The following is a 14,508-nucleotide window of genomic DNA, read 5'->3' on the forward strand; positions in this document are numbered from 1 at the left end:
CTGAGCCCCATTCCAGCACAGCCACCTTGTATGTGCAGCTTCTTTGGCATGTACAAAGGAGCTCCAGGGGACTCCAGACAATGAACCAGGTCAGAAGAGTGCTGGAGTGCAAGTAGCAGAGGACTTGTCATGAAAGGGGCCGGACATGTGTTGGAGTGTATAATCGCGCCTCCTGCATGGCGGTGAAGGCAGCAAAGGAGGCTTACTTTGCCACCTCCATCACATCTTCAAGTAGTCACCCGATTGGTTCGGGGGTTGCTCACACCAAATGCACCAAACCCAGTACTGGAAACCTCTGAGTCTCGCTGTGATGAATTTGCAAGACACTTTGAAGATAAAATCTCTCACCTTCAGGCTGCCTCGAATGCCGCTGTTGATTCCATGTCTGTTGAGGTGTCCGGTGCATCGTGTTATCCTGCTTTGTGGAATCAATTTCCATTTGTGGAGCCTGAAGATTTGGATAAAATCCTTGCGTCTGTTCCACCCACCACATGCTCTCTCGACCTTTGCCCATCGCTTATTTGAGCCAGCCGTGGGGGGCTGACCGGATGGATCAGGGGAGTGACGAATGCATCTCTGCAGGATGGTGTGGTGCCCGCTGCCTTGAAGGAGGCAGGGGTATGGCCACTCCTAAAAAAACTCCCTTGACCCATCGTCTGGTCACCAATACCCTATTTCTGAGCAAGGTGCTCGAGAGAGTGGTGGCGACTCAGCTGCAGGTGCTCTTGCAGGAAACTGATTATCTGGATCCTTTCCAGTCTGGATTCAGGCCCGGTTTTGGGTGGAAATTGGCTTTGGTCGCCCCGATGGATGACCTTCTTTGGGAGAATGATAGGGGGAGTGTCACCCTGTTACTACCTCTTGATCACACAGCGGCTTTTGATAACATCAGCCACGTTATCCTCCTGGACCATCTCCATGAGTTGTGAGTGGGAGGCACTTATGGGGTCAGTTCCAGAGAATAGCATTGGGGGACTGCAGTTATGCCCCATGCCAGTTGAATTGTGGTGTGCCACAGGGCACCATCCTTTCTCCAATGTTATTTAATATCTATATTGAGTGGTCATCAGGAGATCTGGGGCAAGGTGTTACCAATAAGCTATTAACTATTTCTCTGCAACGTGTGAATCGGAAGAGGCCATGCAAATTCTAAACCAGTGCCTGGATGCAGTTATGGCTTGGAGGAGACCAATAAGCTGAAACTTAATCCTGATAAGATAGAGACTCTATGAGTCAGCAGTTCTCAGGTCTGGGAATCGGGGTGTTTTCCTGTTCTGGAAGGGATTGCACTCCCTCTGAAGGAGCAGGTCCGTAGTTTGGGGGTACGGATAGCTTAACCTTAGTGATCCATGCACTGGTAGCCTCACGATTAGACTACTGCAACGCGCTCTTTGTGGGGCTGCCCCCGTGCCTGGTGCAGGATGCAGCAGCTGGGGTGCTCACTGGGACACCCAACTCTGCTCACCCAGCACCTGTGTCAGAAGAACTGCACTGGCTGGCTGCTAGCTACCGAGCCACGTACAAGGTTATGTTACTGTCCTATGAAGCCCTGAACCACTTGGGACCAGCATCCCTAGCAGACCGCCTTCCCTTATACCTACCCAGGCCACCTTTAAGATCAGCAGAGGAGCTCCGGCTGCTCATTCTGAAACGGACGGAATGTCGCCATGAAGTACCCGGGCAGCAGAGGCCTTCTCTGTAGCGGCCGCCACCATCTGGAGAACCCCCCACCCTCGTGTGGTTCAAGAGGCAGAAAATGTGGCAGCACTTCCACGCCTCCTGAAGACACGCCCAGTGCTCACCCAGGCTTTCCCGGGGCCTTAAACACATGAATGATGCCATTCTCCAACTTACTGCTCTCTTATTGTTGTTGGGAGTGTTTGAACGCCGTGTTTCAACGTTGTATTTTAATGTTGTGACCTGCTGAGAGATTCCATTATATTCAACGGTATATAAACCTAACAAACAAACGTATAATAAAGCATTAACAAGATGTTTGGGGCCCTGCAAAAGAGGCACGTGCGGGGACCAAGGAGCAGTCGTGCATGCGCTGGGGGAGGGGCAGCAAGGGGTGCTTGTGAACACAGGAGCCTCGACTTCTGACCATGGCTGGCTCAGTCCTTCCACCCCTACCCGACATCACCTGGCCTTCTGCAGTTTCGCACCGTTTCCTGCCCTCAAGAAGACAAGAGACGATTGAAACACAGAGAAAAAGCCTTAGGGAGCCAGATTCTATGTAGTGGGCACACCTGGCTGTTATAGGCTCATAGAATAGAAGAGTTAGAAGGGGTCTATAAGGCCATCAAGTCCAACCCCCGTTCCATGCAGGAATCCACCTTAAAGCATCCCTGACAGATGGCTGTCCCGCTGCCTCTTTGAAGGCTTCTAGAGTGGGAGAGCCCACAACCTCCCTAGGTCATGGTTTCCATTGTCATACTGCTCTATCAGTCAGGAAGTTTTTCCTGATGTCCAGCCGGAATCTGGCTTCCTGTCACTTGAGCCTATTGTTCCATGTCCTGCACTCTGGGATGATCAAGAAGACACCCTGGCCCTCCTCTGTGTACATTTTGGTCATTCTGCACATGGCAGTGATATTACTTCCTGCCCTGCTCCAAGGTCACCTGGTGTGCCTGGCCCTACATTGTTGCAGGAAGCCCACCCACCCACCCTCTGTCATTAACTGGCTGAAAGGAGTGATTTGGTGCGAAAGCACTGGCATTTCTGCAGTGGTGTGTTGCACTGTAACGCTGCTTTGTCTCCCCAGGAAAGCCTCAACCTCTTCTGCTGTCTCTACCGTTCCTGGTGTCACAACCCCGTGACCACGGTGTCCCTCTGCTTCCTCACGCAGAATTACAAGCATGCCTACGACCTCATCCAGAAGTTGTATCCTTCAAGTGTATCGAGGGAAGGAGGGAGGGGGTCCGGAGCCAACGGCTCTTGTGTTGTCAAGGCATGTATCGTGGTGAACTCAAACAGCGGGCTGAGGGGCTTAGTCCCTGCGGTGATCTTTGTTTTCTGAGAGCGGTGGGTGTGTTTCTGAAGTCTCCGTTAAGTGCCACAATAGTGGCAGAGACCAGAAATGTTCCTGGGACTGGAGAGTGGCGGAAAAAGGCTTCCTGGTGGAAATGCTGGCGCTGCTCCTGGCCTCGCTCACCTCCGGCTGGTGGATTGAAGGGCTGCCCTGGAGAGTGGATCCACCTGTGCTGCGTGGGAGCAAATAGTGGCGCAGGCAGGCAGGCAGTGGCGGCTCTGTGTCCCGCCACCCTGCCCTTTTGGAAATGCAACGCTGGGAAGAATAGCTTGAGGCTCCCCACCTTCCCTAGAAGTTGGTGCCTGCTGTCTTCTGCATTGTCCCCGTGGCTAAGCCAGTGCACCCTTCATCATTGCCATGAACCCCTCAGTGATGTCAGAGCAGCATCGGTCCAGTGCCAGGTTCCAGCCCCAAGCACAGTCTGCAGGCCCTCAGTCTTTCGAGTCTTTGCCCCAAACTTCTAGGTCCTTTGGAAGCCTCAGTGTATGGGGAGTGTGTGGCCATGTCTCCATGGAGAGGGTGGGGCCTGCGCCTCCTTGGAGCTCCGCTTTCTCCTGGCAACGTTGTTCGGCGGCAGATGACCTTGCTGAGCGCCCGCCTGCGTGGCTCTGCTAAACAGGGAGCTCAGCTCTTGTGGCCCACGTCCTGCTGAGGCATCCAGAATGGTTCATGTCAGGCAGGAGGAGGAGCCGGAATAGTCCCTGCCAGATGCATGAAGGTGCCTTGTGCCAAGTTGCACCATCTAGCCCTGACTGGCAGCAAAGGCTCTCTGGGGTTTCAGGCAGAGAGGCGGATTCTTTCCTAGGCCTGCCTGGAGAAGTTGCCAGGGATTAAACTGGGGACCCAGGCAGGGGCTCTATCAGCCAGCCATGTTCTTTCCCCAAGCCTTGCAGCTTTGGGTATTGCCCCAGCATCATTTCCCCAGGCCTGCTTATCAAATACACACACACACACACACACACACACACACACACACACACACACACGGTGTCTTTGGGGCCCCTTTGTTGAAGCTCCTTGAGTTCCTGGTGGCTTGATGGCTTTGAGCTCTTGGGAGTGCAACTCTCTGTCTCTCAAATGGCAAGTGTTTGAGAGAGCAGCCTCCCCCAACCTGGTGCCCTCCAGATGGGCTGGGCCTCAGACTCCACCCATTGGCCATGCTAGCTGGGAATGGCTGTTCCTGAGTGGCTCCATCGACACTTCCAAGATCTGAACATCCCAGGTACCTTTGGATGGAAAGGTGAATGCCGCGAAGACGCAGGAATAAAGAAATGGTCTTTGGGTCAGCAAAATAGAGTTAGGCAGAGGCTGGGCATTTATGGCGGTGCGTGTTTTATCACAGAACAGCCCTGTGGAGTAGGTCAGCTAAGGGGTGGTTACTGACCCAGGTCACTTTGAGCTTCCTGGCTGAGCAGGAATTTGAACCTGGGTGTCCCTGCTCACTAGATCACACTGGCTCTCTGCCACCTGTTTGTGATCTAAAGGTAACAACCGTAGGGCTGAAGCTTGTTCAACCAGCTGTTGACTCGAGCTTCATCTATGGATGCTCAGCAAGTGAGTCTGAGCATGGGAAGAGCAGGCATCCATGCCAGTCAGGCGTTTGCTGCAGTAGCAGCTGTTGGCCAACCCTGCCCCTCCTCTCTGCTGGAGATGCGTAGAAGAGTCTGCTGCTGGCACAAGGCCTCCCGCAGGGCCCAGCCGGTCAAGGGCTGCTGCTTTGCCTCCTCCAGGCTCTTTGGGACCATGTATGGTGACGATGCCTCCACAGTGTGGATTGTCCTAGAGGAGGTCATGGTGACCAGGCCGGTTCTGACCTTCCTAACCTCTCCTCATCAGCTGTTGTCTCTGCTGGAGAGGGGGGCTGTGTCCTATGAATGTCTAGGTCCCTGCCGTAGACCAAAATTATTCTGAGAGCTGTTGAGATCTGGGCCCCTTGCAAGATGTGTCCGTTGTAAGCCAAAACCAGTGTGGTCCAAACTGCCTTTAAGCCAGTTTTCTGTGTGTTTAACTGTTTGCTTTGTTTAGCATGATCCATTACAAAGTGGCACTTCACATGCAACAGCTTTGATAGGTTGCTGCCCTGAGGGGTTTTCTGTCAAGGAAGGGACAGCAGGTAGCAAGAGAGGAAGGGGGGTTTGGCACAGGGGCTAAACTGGGGAAGAGGAGGATGGGATTGCGTCACTTGTGTATCATTTGGTGCAGTTACGATAGGACTGCCTCCCCAACCTGGAACCCCAACCTGGAACCTGCAGCAGGATATGGCTTGTTCCAAAGGCATCCTGGGAAAGGTGAGTTCTGGGGACAGTTTTTGACATGTCATTCCTGGATTGAAGGCCCAGAGGGGGGCAGTTCTCTGAAACTGAGGCCCGGTCTGTACCCTCCACACATTGGTGTTGAGGATGCCCAAGGTGTTTGATCTGAGGGACCTCAACATTCATGCCAAGTCCTTCAGATTTGGGGCAGCTCAGGACCTCATGGCCAGGCTGCCATGGCAACCATCAGGCTGCCCAAACTTGACATTAGTCCACCTTCTATAGCAGCACACGCTCCGCATTTGTTTTCCTCAGCTGGGCAGGAGGATGGTAGTCTGCAAGTGAGGGATCTCACATCCATGCCCTTGTCACGGTCAGACCACTTCCTATTGAAATTTAGACTCCAGCAGCTTTTTCCCTCTGCAAAGGTGGGGAAATCTGTCAAAATGGCCCAACCCCAGAGGGCTCTGGAGGGCCGGCTGGTGCTCCTGCCAAAACCCTGGCTGCTCCATGGACTACTGGGGTGGCTGACCGCATCACACCCATGCAGCCTCTCCTGAACACGGCCCAGTGGCCACAAATGACACTTGTGCTGCTATTTAGCCTGTGATATGCCGAGCCCCACCCGAGCCCCAGATGCAGTCCTGGAGTGGAGAGAGGCTCCGTGCATTTGGGCTGGAGCACGTGGCACCCAGCATTCAGAGGTTCCTGCCATTTCCCGTGGTCCTATTTTGGTGGCCTCCGTGTGAAATCTGAATCAGCCTAGCAGATCCTTGCCATGCCCTGTCCTGTGATCTGGGGGTGGAGGGGTGGGTTGGGCAGGTCTCCTTGGGGCCCACTGCACTGTCTGATGGGAAGGTGCTTGCTTGTCCACACACCTGTGGTGGAAGCGACTGGCAGAAGCCCCTTAGCCAGCCTCTGCTCTGCTTGCAGACACCTGGCTTTTCTCCAGGCACCGGGGCGGGGGGGAGGCACTGTGGCGGCAAAATATTCAAAAAGGGCACTGCCCTGGTTTAGGTCTTAGGAGGAGGGCGGGGTCCTGTTGACTGGAAAAGCCACTTGGAACGGGAAACGGAGGTTTGGGTGCTTCTTGGCCTGCTGCTGCAGGCCTGTTGCTTGGCCAGTGGACACATGAGATTCCTTAGCAGCGGTGCCCAGTGGTGACGTCGAGGTCACAGTTGATTTCCTGATCGAGGTTGACAAGTTGGTCCAACTGATAGAGTGCCCAATTTTTACATGTAAGTTTCTTTTCTCTCTGGCTTTTTCAGGAGCAAAATTGCGTTTGTGTTTGCAGGAGGGTTATAAGGACATCCATGCGGTGCGCTGACGCACATGCGCGCCCTGGGCACATTCCCTCCCCCGCGAGTGGTGACACTGCCCAAATAAATAGAGCAGAAGTTATGAGCCGTTTTGCTGGGAGACCCTTCAGTGCGTTTGTCCATTAGGGGCATGGGCGGCGTTGCAGGGGAGGGGGGCTGTGCACAGAATGTAGGTTAGTGGCATGGGCTGCGTTTGTCCTGGCTTTTGCCTTGAAACCCCATAGCCTAGAGGGTGGGAGGCTCCACTTGGATTCTGAGCTGCTTGTTTCGCACAAGAGGGAACATCAGCAGGAGTTGTTTCTCCAACTGCTGCAGCACTGCGATGCTGCACTGGGCCTACCGAAATACGCCTTTCCCCGGGAGCCCTGCCCCATGTGGTGGCTGGCTGGCAGGCAGGCAGGCGAGCCCAGCATTAAGCCCCCTTGCAGATGGGGAGCACCACACCAGGCTGGCATCTTGCACGGAGCGTCTCAGCTCTGATTCCCCTAAGGCAAGCGTCCAGTCCTCCTGCTTTCAGAAGGGAACTTGATGTGTGCACAGCACCTGAGAAATGCCTGGAAGCCAGGCAAGGACTGGGCACCCGGCTCCCAGAGGATGGAGGGGGAAGCTGCTGCTGCTGCTGCTGCTGCTGGTGGTGCTACTCCTTCCTGGCTTCTCCCACCTCTTCCTCCCTCTCCTGGACTGTGTGACGCGCCCTGGCTGGGCGGTGTTGCTGTTGCTCACCCTAACTCTGCCTCGGTGGGCTGTGGTGAGGTCCTTGGTGGACGGGTCAGGTGCAGATGCCACCGACGGGGCTGTTTCAGCGCCCTCTGATTCAGTGTCTCAGAAGTACAAGGGGCCTCCAGAGTCATCTGCCCAAAGAGGGTCCCCCAGACTGCCTCCCCAGGAGGCCCCCTGGCAGCTCTTGTTCTCTGGGAGGCCCTGGAAGAGTTCCATAAGAGTGAGGGCCTCTCCAGCCCTTCACACAGTGGGGTGAGTGGGTGGGTTCCCTGGGGTTGCTTGGCCTCAGGCCTTCCGGGAAGCTCCAGCTCCCCAGTGGGGGCCTCCGGCCGGCCCTCCCTCAGGGTGTCTTCTTGAGGCTCTGAGCATCTGTGTCACTCCCTCCTGTGCCCCTCTCTGGAGCCCAGAACGGGCCTGCCTCACCAGGAGGGGAGCCTGCGCAGTGACTGCCCCTTCCTCTGACCAGGCCTCCGGCCTCCCAAGGGCATCACTTCTGAAAGCTGCCGTTGAGGTGGATTCTTCCAGGGCCGCTGCAGAGCCATGGACCTGGCTGTCCTGCGCAGCAGCTGTCTTTCAGAGTCCACCGTGCAATGTAGCCGCTGGGCTCATGGCCCGGCATGGTGTGAACGCTGCCTCCCATGTGTGCTGCTCTAACGGCAGACCCTGGGCGTGGGCCGGCCACATAAACTGGCTTTCCTGTTCCATGGAACAGTCTTGTGTCTTGTCAAAAAAGACACACACACACACACATACACACACACTCTTGTGCCTACAGGCACCCACGCGCCCACTTCTTGCACACAGACAGTCATGAGGGAGAGCTCCCTCGCTCTCCCTCATGACTGTCCTGTCATGGTTGAGAGTCTGGTCTCCCTCTTTTTAGTTCTAGGGTTCCATTTGCTGGGTGGGTAGTTCCATTTGCTGGGTGGGTAGAATCAGCACCACGTGCCCCATTTTGCTTTGGGGGTCCCAGAGGTGGAAGACCCACCCCGCCCCCCGGAGATTGTCTGCCTGCCTGCCTCAGCCAGCCCTGCTGACTCCGTCCTGGTTTGCTTCCAGATCTCCGCCTGCAACTGCTGGACGTGAAGAACAACCCTTACCTCATCAAGGCTCTGTATGGCCTGCTGATGCTGCTGCCTCAGAGCAGTGCCTTCCAGCTGCTCTCCCACCGGCTGCAGTGCGTGCCCAACCCAGAACTCATGCAAGCCGCGTAAGTCACGCCTACCACTGGGTCTTGTTGCCCCCCTTCTCGGAGGAGGAGGAGGAGGAGGAGGAGGAGGAGGAGGAGAGCCTCCTGCAGAGGCAGGCCTGCCCGTGCCGGGGTCAGTGGGCGCAGGGCAAGCCCTTCCACGCTGGCCTTGGAGTTAGTTTCGATTTGCTCCTTTCTAGGCCAGGTTCACAATGAAGCTGCCAAGCAACTGCGCTCTGGGGCTGGCAGGAGCCGTGCTTTCAGCGTCATCTGGGTGGTGACGTCGTGATGCTTCACATTTATGTCGCGTTTTAAAGTGTGTAAAGCAGTCGAACACTTAGAAACTCTTACCTCAGGTGGTGGGCTCACATGCACACGTGGCTGAATTCAGAAGCATTGTTGGCATCACTCAACACCTTCAGGGGAATTGGAAGAATAAGATGTGTTGAGATTTTTTATTTTTTATTTTATTTATTTATTTACTGCATTTTTATACCACCCAATAGCCGAAGCTCCCTGGGCAGTTCACAAAAATTAAAACCATTCAAAGTATAAAACAAACAGTATAAAAACATGATATAAAATACAATATAAAAGTTGTCTTAGTTGTTTCCGCTGGTTGTTTGGGGAAGAGAAATCTACACCTCCTTTTCCTGTGACAATCGAAGAGGGGCTTCAGTGGAACTTAGGGTAAAAACAGCACAGACGTCTGTGTCCTGTTTGTCACCCCAGCATCGCCGTGTGCTGCTGCTGCTGTGCTGTCTTTCAGCCAGGGGAAGGCTCAGGAGGGCATTTGATGGGTACAAAAAACTTGATATCTTGGTGAAACTGCTCTAGATGTACAGTCTAGCTTGTGCTCTGGAGGAAGACCTTTGTAGAGCGGAGTCTGGCAGCAGCAGCAGCAGCAGCAGCAACTGACGCAAAGGCGTCCCAGGAAAGATGAAAGAGTGGCGTGCCTAGAGAGATTGGTGCCGCCATCTGGGTAGGCCGCCAAGTCCCCGCACAGCAGCGTGAGGTGGAGGGCACCCCTAATGCAGAAGGGCCGAGGGCCAGTGAGACCGATCTCCCTGTCCCCAGTGCGAGGCCAGGAGGGGCCCTCCACAGCTGAACGGTTTGCGTTGCTTTGGTGGAGGAAGGGGAGGTCCTGTTCCTTGACTGAAGGAGGCAAATCCTGGCGGCACTGGGGGGGGGGGAGCCCTTCCGAGGCTCCCTGAAGGATTGTGAGCCTTGGGGGCACCCTCCTGGCCCTGCACGAGGGAGGACATTTGTGTTTTGCCTATATTTGGTCACCCTCGGAGGGCCGTGCCTCGTCCACAGGCATTTTGGCATCTGGGATGGAAAATTTCACTTGTGGTATCGCCATGGAAACAAGCAGATGGGGAAGAAGGCCTCGTTCCCTTCGCCTTGCCAGGGTTTGTTTAGGTCTCCTCAGGGAGCCGCTGCACAAACCACAGGCCGCGAGAAGCCAGCTCTCTCCCCGTGCAGTGGGCCTGGCTCCGAGGGGAACAGACGGTGTGGTCGAGGCGTCCCGTAGGGCAGGGAACCACTAGCCTCTCCTTGGCTAGCTTCCGCCCTGGCTCCTGGCTCTCTGCTTGGGATCCTCGTCTGCTCAGGGCTTTTGATCACATTGTTGTGAAGGAGGCCGCTGCGCACTGGGGAATTTGCACCCAAGTCCAAAGATGCATTTAAGAAGTCGGGTCTAAGCCAGACGGCCACAACTGGGGTGCCCCAGCTGTGTGGGACTACAACTCCCAGCATCCTCCAGCGAGCTCTGGAGCTGCTTGCGTGTGAACAGCTCTTTGGGGTGTGTTTTCTGTTCTGTTTTTCTCTCCCCTCACGGCTGAATATTTGGAGCTGTCAGACAGACTCAACATCTGATTAACTGTGACCTACATTCCACTCAACATTGGCAGTGACTTTCATAACAAATGCAGCTGAGAAACGCCCCCCCCCGCGCCCATGCGCACACCCATACCGAATCAACTGGTGATGCGTGACACGAGGGTGCTTACCTGCGGCCCCTGCCCAGGCCCATCCTCCATTGCGCCGTGCAGGGAGCGCCCTGCAGATTCTGTCCTGGCAGGCGCCTTTGGCAGAGGGGAAGAACTGCCCCACGTCGGCTCTCTTGTCAGGGGCTGGCGGGTGGGGAGGCAGGGCTCCAGAGCAGAACCTCTGCAGCAAGGGTAAGCCCCCCACCCCACCCCAAACGGTCATGTGAACCAGCCTCCCATCATCTCACTGTGGTCTTTTAAAGGAGGGCCTGTTTGGAGGATTTTGCAAGCACTTCTGCATTTCTCATTAGGAGGCAGAACTGAAGCTCAGTCGTGATACACCAGAGGTCCCGTGGTCAGCGCCTGCCAAAGACCTTTTTATCCCCCTCCCCAGGGCTTTTTTTTTTTTAGTATAACTTTGGACTTCGTCTTCCTGCTGCTTCTAACTATTGTTTTCTTGAGCCAAATCTGTATTTTTAAATTCCATAAACTGCCCTAGAGTGTTTGATGAAGGCTGGTATATAAATTGATGAATATGGCCCTATATAATTGGCCACTTGTGATGCTGCCTTTGGCCATGAGCCCTTGGCCTGTCTTCAACCCTCTGCCAGTGTGGGCTCCGCATTGGCTGTGGCCCTGGCATTGAGGCTCTGGCCTGTGGACAGAGATCTCTCAAGGCCTGTGTGGTAGGCAGGATGGGTCGGTTAAGGCCGTGTTGCCTTCTCTTGCCTAACCCAGAGCTTTTGGGGTGCCCACCTCCACGGGGCGAGCTGGAGAGCCAGGTAGGGCCACTCGAACTTTAGGCCAGCCTTCCCCAACTTGTTGCCCCCAGATGTGTTGGATGAGAACTCCCCACTTCTGGAGAGCACCAGGCTGCCTCATGGTTTCCAGCTGCGTGGACTCCCTCGAAGATGCCCTCAATGGAGAACATGGCGAGTGCTCCTGCCCAGGACAGGGAGCTGAAGCCACGTTCTGGTTGTGGGGACAATCCATATCCTGATATTATGGGCAGGGAAGAGGGAGGAAAACGGATAGGGTTTTTCTCTTGGACAACTAGTAGGGTTAACTAAGACTGCTGTCCCCATTGCCTTTGTGACATGAAAGTTGGGGGAAACTAGATGACAGGTGAGTCAACTGGGGAGGGCCCCAACATGGCTCCCCCTGTTTTCCAGCCCCACTCTGCTACTGGAACAGGCATTGGGTGGTTCTGTCAGGACCTGGGCCTTCCAGGGAGTGTGGCTAAGGCAGCCCATGAGCTGCCTCTTCCTTGGTCTGCCAGTAGATGCATTTGCTGGCCTTGCTTCCTGGTGATGTCCAAGTGAGGCCACATCTAAGGGTGCAGACTTGCTTGGAGGACGTGCTGGTCTGGAAGGTTTGCTACAGATAGAGCGAGAGGCCATTTCACGCGGGAGGCTGATGGACAGCATTGTGCAGCTTAGTTGGTATATGAAAGAAGCCATGATCCCATTGGTCAGGTGGCAAAGCGAACGCCGCCTCCTGAGGCCCAGCCCTTGAACGGCGTTGCAACATCTAGAGGCTTGCAGATCACGGGTCCAGCCAGCACAACCCTTTCCTCTCACGGTGCAAGGAGTCCTGAGTTCAACTCCCACGCAAGGGCTAGCGCAGGGCAGTGGTACAAGTGGCTGGGTTGGAGGGAGGGAGGGAAGCCTGCTTAGCCATGATGATGCCCTTGGGTAAGCCACAGTCACTCACTGTTTAACTGACAGCACTGCACCCCGTGGTGCTTGTAACGCTAAAGCGCCCCTCTGATCTTCTTGGAGGAAAGATGGAGGCCGCTCTGGGAAACCCTGCAAACAGGAAGAGGATGTCTGTGGCAGCACCTGACCAATGACTCTCCAAGCCCCTTTAGGCTGCCGTTGCAAGGGGATAAAGCCCCCCCCCCCCCGGAAGGCATTGCCTCGCACTATTCCAACCTTGCCTGCTCTGCTCTCGCTCTCTCTGATGGGAGAAGTGCAGCCCCAGGCTGTGTCATGCCTTGGTCCAATGAACAGAGTCCAATCTGTCCAATGAGCCGTGTCGTCTCTGTGGTGCTGCCAGTACAGGCTGAAAACAAATTGAGCTGGGGGGGGAAGAGAGGCTGTGTGCACCTTTTGGCCCGGGCTGCTGCAAGCGGTCTTCGTGGAACTTCTCATTTTGCTTTACGCAATGCCTGGCATCATCCAGGACTTTCCATCACTCTGGAAACCCATAATCTCTGCATCCCACTATTTTGATGTCCTTATCCTTGTTGCCAAGGGCTGAACTATTCTAAAATGGCATTTCACATCTCTCCACTTGGAAAATGAGTTTCCAAGACACTTGGTACAGATGCTGATGCTGCCTTGATTTCCAGGGAAGAAGAGGGACAAAACTGGGAAAACTATATCCTTTCTTGGGCCAGCTTATGTCGACAAGAGTTTGGAACTTTGAATGTCTCTGACTTCTTGGCTTCCTGAGAGGGACGTTGCTGGAGCTTTGCGGAATTGCTAATTTACCAAGAAATACTGTTTTGTCAGTAAATTTAGTCTATACCAGTTTGTGTATACTTTGCGCATGTGTAAATTAAGAGCATTCCCATTCTGCAATCAAAGCACACATTCTAAATTAAGAGCATTCCCATTCTGCAATCAAAATAAATTAGGCAAGTCTGGCACATTTGCTTTCTTTGGATCCAGAATCTTGGTTTCCAAAGAATTTGATACCTTTTGGGGTGGGATCAGAGAAAGAAAGGATTGCTCAGGAACAGATCAGTTACAGAAGTTGGGCAGGTACAGGAAGAGTTGCTGTGCAGGAGGAGGGAGAAAGTGCCCACTTCTTCAGCTCCGGCACCTTTGAGCTTTCAGCAAACATCCCTAATAAGCTTTCTGCAGCCACAAAGTGAGAGCCAGAGACTTGAGGTGCTCAGTTTGTGAGATTCAGCTCTTATCCATCCAGGGATTCCCAGAGTGCAAGAAAGATGCCTTGTCCTGGCAATTGTTGCCATGTTGGCCAGTGACCCAAAATAAGGAGGTGCTCTGGGCGGGGAGACAGAGAGAGAGAGAGAGAGAGAGACAGAGTGTTGATGACTTCACACAACGCTTGCAGTTCAGAAACCCATTCTCAGCTTTGTGTGTTCTATGAAGTTAATTCCATCTGTCTCTAACACTAAAGCTGCAATAATGTATACACTTACTTCGAGGTAAATCTCATTGAATTCAGCAGGTCTTGCTTCCAAGTAAACATTCATAGGATTGGGCTGCACTTGCCTTTGTTATATAGAATACAAAATTGATTAGAAATGCAAGTATTTCTTGATTTTATTCAATTGCCTAATTATAACCTTTTTAAAAAGAATTAAACCTGCAACAACTGCATGTTAATGTATTCGTCTAATCCCCATTTGAAGCCACCCAGGTTGGGGCCCTGTGACAAAGTACTTTTACGTGTCCTGAATTTCCTGCCATTCAAATTCACCCTCACCATTGGGATTGGTTCCCGGCCTGGTTGGCCATGCTGGCTGAGGCTGATGGGAGTTGCAGTCCAATACATTGGGAATGCCCCCAGCTGGCACATGGGTTGCAGCCTTGTTTTGGCTTGTCAAGCAAAGCTACTTATGGCACAGAACTGGGCATGTCTGGCTTGCGAAGGTGGCCGGCAAAGTGGGGGGGGGGCAGACCTCGTGGGACGGATCTTCTATCAGATCCTGCTGTCTGTTGTGGTTCTGACAATGCCACAATTTTACTTGAATAAGATCAATCCTAGACCAGCCTCCCCCAACGTTGTGCCCACCCAGTGTGCTGGATTGCAACACCATCATTTCTGTTGCCGTCGAACCAATCTGAAGGGCAGCAGGTTGGGAAAGGCTGGTCTGTGATTAGGGGTGGTCTGGGAAGTAAGTTGTGGAGGAAAGTTGGGCAGGGGTCTCAGAGGGGTCAGCCCCCAAAGGAGAGCAAGGAGCCTCTTTCAGAGAGGGGCCCTTCGAGAAGAACCGCGTGGGTCGGGGAGGAGCGGCATTCTTCCCGCCATC

At 54.1% G+C, this 14,508-nt stretch overlaps 1 protein-coding gene across 1 annotated transcript in view; it reads left to right on the top strand.

The window, feature by feature from the left end:
- VAC14 (VAC14 component of PIKFYVE complex) overlaps window positions 1–14,508 on the top strand; it is a 106,071-nt gene that overhangs the window by 90,437 nt on the left and 1,126 nt on the right. Inside the window, exons 16-18 of the mRNA XM_063141531.1 lie at window positions 2,765–2,883; window positions 6,442–6,521; window positions 8,382–8,532. Of these exons, the coding sequence (XP_062997601.1) occupies window positions 2,765–2,883; window positions 6,442–6,521; window positions 8,382–8,532 (350 nt within the window). The remainder of the gene's footprint in view (window positions 1–2,764; window positions 2,884–6,441; window positions 6,522–8,381; window positions 8,533–14,508) is intronic.

The sequence above is a fragment of the Elgaria multicarinata genome, chromosome 14 (genome assembly GCF_023053635.1).
Source record: "Elgaria multicarinata webbii isolate HBS135686 ecotype San Diego chromosome 14, rElgMul1.1.pri, whole genome shotgun sequence".
Lineage (NCBI taxonomy): Eukaryota > Metazoa > Chordata > Lepidosauria > Squamata > Anguidae > Elgaria > Elgaria multicarinata.